General features: G+C 38.9%; 1 protein-coding gene across 1 annotated transcript; it reads left to right on the top strand.

Moving 5' to 3' along the window:
* Window positions 1–791: 791 nt before the first annotated feature.
* On the top strand, window positions 792–6,011 carry LOC124266555 (glycoprotein-N-acetylgalactosamine 3-beta-galactosyltransferase 1-B-like). Its single transcript, XM_046701361.1, has 2 exons — window positions 792–1,057; window positions 5,729–6,011. The coding sequence occupies exons 1-2, from the start codon at window positions 792–794 to the stop codon at window positions 6,009–6,011; spliced, it is 549 nt and encodes a 182-aa protein (XP_046557317.1).
* Window positions 6,012–7,134: the final 1,123 nt, after the last annotated feature.

The raw sequence follows: 7,134 nt of genomic DNA on the forward strand, positions 1-7,134 counted from the left end.
AACAGCCAACCACGTAAGCGAAGGGTTGCAGGTTCCAAAACCAGTTATGTAACAGCCTAACTGTCTTAACACTCTATTGTTGTCCCTTGCACTAATTGTCATAACACCCTATGTTGTCCTGTTGCACTAATTGTCATAACACCCTACTGTTGTCCTGTTGCACTAATTGTCATAACACCCTACTGTTGTTCTACTCTTTGCACAATTGTCATAACACCCTACTGTTGTCCTCTTGCAATAATTGTCCTAACACTCTACTGTTGTCCTGTTGCAATAACTGTCATAACACCCTTTGTTGTCCTGTTGCAATAATTGTCCTAACACCCTACTGTTGTCCTGTTGCAATAATTGTCCTAACACCCTACTACTGTCCTGTTGTTGCAGTAGCCGTGGACAGTTCCCTGGCTGAAGTTCTGTCCAGGAAGGTCCGCCTGGCCTGCTTCATCACCACCAGGGAGAGAAGAACATGGAGACGAAGCTGAAAGCCGTGAACGAGACGTGGGGTAGAAGATGTGACAAGATGCTGTATGTCATGACCACCAACAAAACAGGGCCCGACATTTTAGGAGTGAACATACCCGACGCCCATGGAACCCTAACTGAGAAAAATCGTCTCTTGCCTCTCACACACATGTACACAACATCACTAGACCAGTATGACTGGTTCCTAAAGGCGGATGATGACACTTATGTCATTGTGGAAAATCTGAAATTTCTCCTAGCCTCATCTCAACTCCAGCAAACCCGTGTACGTTGGAGACCATTTTGCACCCTTCTCACCCAATGGGTACATGGGTGGTGGAGCAGGATACGCTGTTAGTAGGGAGGCCCTACGTCGGTTGGTAGAGCAGGGCTACAGGGTACCTGGCAGGTGTCGTCACGCAGGCGGAAGTGAGGACATCGAGACAGGGCGATGTATGTACAAGGTGGCAGTGTCCACCCATTCATCACTAGACAAGTACAGCAGATCAACCTTTCACGCTGCAGCTCCGGAAACTTTCCAAGTTGGTCAGGCCAACTTTGTTGCCGGTTTCTCCGCCCACAAATACCACTCTCGGTAAGCTGATGTTCTTGTTCTTGTTCGGTGAATGATCAATTTGGCTTTGACGTTACTCTGTTATGGTGGGCAAGGTTCTGTTATTCGAGCGCATCCTCTCTGTTCTGGAGGACATTATTTTCGTTTATTAAATCCCATTTCGTTTCTTCCAATCAAGTTAATTTCCTGCCTTTGAGGTATAGTTTTAAATTTTTCAGTTCCTAGTTTCACATGTAACAATGCAAGATGGCCGAATTGCCTCATGGCAGGAAATATAAAATTGTTTTATTAATCGTCCGTGGAAGATTCGACAGTGTAATATGCGGCAATATTACACTAGTGTAATACCGCTAGACATATGACGTCGGAATGGTTGCATTTATGACGTCACAAAGCTCATGCCTCTGTCGTAATGGCATTATACCTTGCTTGACTCGCAGAAAATTTATATGAGAGTCATCACACTGTAGGCAGTTTCTATCAATTCAGTTTGAGAGTAACAAACAGAATACCAAACTCTTCCATTAAATACCATTTATATTAAACTCGTGAAAGGTTTACTATCAAAATCGCTTTGATACCGAATCACCAACGCGTTTAATAAACTTGGAATTACACGGAAGGTCGTTCAGTACCCTCTGTCTTGGATTCTAAGATGCCTAGCGGTTAGAACAATCGAAAAAACTACATTATCAGACAATAAAGGTATAGTTTTTGATGACGTAACAATTCAATGACGTTATCCCGTCACTGCGCCATTCTAGTGTGCCCCTCGTAATCGAACCATTTTACATTACGTCACAATGTAAGCGACGTAACGCTGCATGTCAGTTGTCATCGCCTCTCGTACGGCCTCCCTACAGTAAACTACACCGTTGCATCCAGTTTCTTTGTTTTGCTGTTGTTTCACGCAGCTAACATCACTGGTGGAAACATTGCCAAGTGTTATGTTTTACGACGGTTAAAATGTGTCATTTCGACTCACAAGTTTTCAGCGACACGGTAGCGTTCGTAATGTTTACATTCCCACAATTCAATTGTGGAATGTCGCTTGACTACTGAACTTCCTCTGGATGTACTGATCTAAACTTACGCAAGCGTCCTCGTGCTTTTTGAAGCTAAAATAGTTCAGGGCAAAAGTGTGTTTTATTACACTATACATGGTGGTAGAGCGAAGTGTATTTCTTAATTACACTCATGGAAATAATGTGTAATAACCTGACTGTACCTGAATATAAGGAATAAACCCTCGTGACCTAAATTAACCTAGTCTTCACTGTGGACATTTGCCTGTTTAGATCTTTTCCAGGCCATTTTCGAAAAGAAAACATTTTCAGCTATAAATTAATGTATTGAAAATTCCTCTTACACCCAGGCTGTCATACCCTTTAAGCATCTGTTGCTAATATATCAAATGACCCCTGTCATTTATAAGGGCAATTGCTTGTCAGAGTTGGACAAGCCAGACACTTGTGATCGTGTTGACACGGATTGTGTCTGTTGTTCGTGTGTTTCACCAAAGCGCTAGACGTCATTATTCATCATTATTTCGTACTTCTATGTCTGTCATACATAAACGTGTGTAGTGAAATTTCAGTTTCACACGTGCAACTCTCGCACACCTGGTTGCTCTACCAGCAAGTGGTACCCCTCGTACAAAATAGCGAAAAGTTGCAACAAAATAATGATCGTTCGTTAAACAAGTTTTGTGTTTCGGGTGTCTAAAATTATGAGACAAATTATCAGAGTTGGTCTGCGATTGTGGACTGTGCCAAGTTTGGTTTTGTTGCAATTATTAGATTTTGTGTTAGTGAGCAATTCATAGGTCTCAAATGAAATCAAGCGGATTGTACGTGTAAAATTGATTGTTTTTTTGTCATTGAGTCAGAGAATAATACATTCAGGAGTTACTGGCGGTTGGTGTCTTCAGTAATATTTGAAATTGGTGGGACAATGGTCATTGGACAATGGCAGCGGTGGACAATACGTATTCTGATTAATATATTTTGTAGTTATAGATGAAAGTGATTACATTGCATTATTACCCATACGGGTGAGGAGATCCCGTGTAATATCTTCTTGAAATTTGCACAGTGTGCAATTTAGTTATTCTCGACGTTGATTGGTTGATCGTATATATGTACATAATCATTGGATGTAGGAACTACTTTCTACACCACTACGTTCATTCATAATATGTCATCGATTTATTGATGAATTGAGCGTGCTGTAATCGCACTGTTTCGAGATTTTAAAATAGAACAAAAACATACAGGATTTGGATTTTGATGCTTATTTAATGCTTCATTTCCTACTTCGTGAAGAACATGGCGTCGTTTACTGAACAACATGATTTATAGTAAAAGAAATGTCTAATCGTATTTTATTAACAAACATGGCTACCCAGTTAACGTCAATCAACGTCAATGACCTGGACCCGGTTGTATCAAACTTTAATGAATCATTAGCGTGCCATTAAACGTTCATAAACCAATATATCATTAAATTTGTTGTACTAACGTTTTGATGATGCTCTGTTGTCATTAGTGCGTCATTAACTTAATGAAGGTCCTGGGGTATCATTAGAGCGTCATTTAACTTCCTTGAAAATGAACATTGCGCCAGAATTTCGCTTTACGCCGCACTGGATCTACCTACAGCTATAAAATTACACAGAAATGTAGAGCATTAAATGTCGTATCTCATGGTATAAAATGGTTTAATTTTGTTATGCGTTAAAAACAGTAAATTTCTGCTGTGCTACTTCATATTTTCAATTTGGCATATTTACGGAAAGTGTGATCGAACAAAATTCTGCCTGATACCTGAAATGACATAAGTATGTATTAAATTAGTTTGTGTGCTTATGTATAACGTTATACACTCAATCTTAAAAGTGACTCGCAATATGTTGAAATGGATTTTCCCCTATGACGTCAAATGGTTACATGAAGGTCACACGCTTTTAAAGATAAGGGGCCCTCACCCGGTATGTTTATACTAAGTCATTTTAACTCAGATTACTTTGGCGAGAATTTGCTGTGAATAAGGACACAATAATTTCAAGGATGTTTTGTTCGCGGAAATATCGAAAACAATGGTACTCAAAACATTTGTGACAAACGCGCACCTTGGCGAATGATTATACGCCATTGTTTTGTCTTATAACAAAAACATAAACAAATTCATTGAACAAGACATACCCTTTAAAAACGTGTGCATATATACCTTTCATGAAATAAATAAATAATTCTCATTTATTATGCCAGTCTTTACTATAGGTTTAAAATACTAAATGTTGATAATGAAATTAGTTTCATGAAATCATATGTGAACGATACGCAAAGCATACATTAATTATACAAGTGTAATTCGCAGGGACAGTGTGATTGTGTTTACTCTATTCAACTGACCTTCACCTCAAAGAAATTGCTACATATGTCCAACAATGTTGATGTATGACATCACTACCGATGACCGATTTCTCATGAAATGGCAGCTTCGTGGATATGAGGGAACCTTTGTCCATAAATGTATGATGTGGGCAATCGGAAACATTCTGACTATCTGCGTATGGTTATTTGCTTTTATTGTGTTCATTGAAAAAGTCAGAAATGACGATAATTGCTTCATGTCGTTTCTCTCATGATTTTGCGTCTCGCATGGCGTCACGCTGCACAGAACTTTCGTATGAATATATCAAATTTCAGTATTATATCTGTTTTAAGTTTTCTAGTTCTTGCTTACGATACTCTTTCCGTGCATATTCTAAAATTATTGAGCTCATGCATGCTACGAATAGACGAACTGATGTCTAAAAAATTGAGAAAAAGCTGCACAGTATAAAATCTTGATTTTTGCTTTGTTTATATTTCTAGCAAGCGCTGTGTAATCGAGCACAACGTCCCGTATTCACACCCAATATGTTTCTGTTTTTCTTAGACACCTGGTTTTAGTGACAAAGACCATTTGGAATTTGATTCTAAAATGTATGAGGAATTCAGTGATGCGTTTGTCACAACTGAATATGAAATATACAGGATGTAATTGGCGTCCTCATGACCGGCCTTTAGCGAAACTTCTGATTTTGTAAACACTATCCAATATGACGGAAAGCTCACTTCGGCGTTTGTGTGTTCGTGTATTTTCCAAAACATCCCAACCGATTCTAGGTTTATCGGCGACGTTTCAGAATTATTTAGACGTGTTTCTTCACAGCAGTCGAAATGTTTGTTTTTGTTCCGAGGGTTTAGCCCTAAAGATGCCATTTTGACAGACGACCGAGAGTACCCACTTACATGTTTACAGTGCGGAATTGTGGGAAAAAAATAGGGGAATCCCCGGATTTAATGAAAATATTTACATTAGACGTCATTAGGGTAATGATACGTGCTAATAAGTGTTTGATACAACCGTTTTAATGATGCTATTAACTAATGATGCATTAAGGATTTAATGTATCATTAGGGTTTAATGTTGATTATTAGTTAATGAAGCAATGATACAACCGATCCTGGTCATGGTGGTCGGATACATTACTGGACGTGTAACGAGAATTATACAACCACTAAATTTGGGGTTATCGTGCAATCGGTATTTTAACAAATTGCTGGGCCCAATAAAAATAATAAAGAAAAATCAAATATGTAATCATGCAGTTGCGTTGCTGAGTTAATTCTGTTTTCGACGCAGGGTCCAGAGTGCTGCCTCACAGCTGACTATAAGCTTCCACATACATACATATTATTATGTGAAACCAGAGCTGATGAGGACATTGGACATGTTCCTCTACCAGATCACTGTGTTTGGTCGGACGGTCAAATACAAGGAACTCAGAGATCTGTTCCGAGAAGAGACGTTTCAAATCCCCAGAAACGTCGACGTCGGCCTTACCCAGGGAGAGAATAGAGGAATACTACAAGAATGCCACGGAATGGAGACTGAAGAACACTACCATCTATGTTCCAGACAATAAAGAAACCAAAGAAATCAAAGATAAAGTCAAGTGTGTAGAATAGTCTCCCAGCCGGTGACATTAACAATATATTTCATTGCCATGGTTTTACTGAAAAAGAGAGTTTTGTCAGCACTATGAGAACCCGTCATTTCTACATTTCGGTATTTCAGCACACATTGATGTCTTCTTTGATTGGCATTCTAGAAGTTGAAGAGATGAAGAATGAGGACAATGTTTATGGATATACAATTTCTTTATTCTGTATATGCGACGTTTCGACATAGATTCTAATATCGTTGCCAAACAAGTGGTACATGAGAAGTAATTTTGGGTGATATATACATTATAAGTTGTTCACTGGTCACGAGGGGGCCGGGTTGATGTACCCTCGATGTTTGTTTATGTTCCCTGAGCCCGAAGGTCCAAAACAAAATTGTCAGCCTCTTTTAGCACTTGAAGAAAACGTTCCTCGGGTTATTGTTTCTTGGAAATACTTTGACAGACTTTTTGCCAAATTGCTTAAACTTTAATAAATATCAATGCGATGATTTGGTGTCAAATCTCCGGTATAATTTCACTGATATTTAACTTTCGAAAGCACGCACACTCACAGAAAACTCCCACTTCCTGTTATGTAATTTGGATATCTGGTCAACATACGAAATACACAAGTCCATTTAGAAAATGGTCAAAATGTAACATAGGTTATATTTGGGATTGCACTTCTTTATAGAAAGTACAGATTCTAGTACTTTGTTGGGTTGAGTCCCATCCGGGATCTGAACCCACACCCTCAGAGTCAGGCACCTAATCGCCAGCACACAAAAGTCAGACGCCTAGACCGCTCTCAGCCATAGGTGTAATCCCAAACATAACATATGGTCAGCATACGTATATCATTGAGGTATGACATAATTGTTTTCACGCCGTAATTAGCTTTTTATCACAGACAATTGCTTTGATTACATGATAAATTCCTACGATCACATTGATCAACGGAAACATAAATATCACAAGTGAATATGGCATAGATGTTTTCAAACAAAATGACAAATCGTAAACTATAAAACTTGCTATAGGATATATGGTGTCCGTGTTACAGTGTGGGAATGCTGTGGTGATATGATAATTACAAATGTGC

This window comes from Haliotis rubra, unplaced genomic scaffold (assembly GCF_003918875.1).
Source record: "Haliotis rubra isolate DU_JTF1 unplaced genomic scaffold, ASM391887v1 Scf1264, whole genome shotgun sequence".
In the NCBI taxonomy this organism is placed as follows: Eukaryota; Metazoa; Mollusca; class Gastropoda; order Lepetellida; family Haliotidae; genus Haliotis; species Haliotis rubra.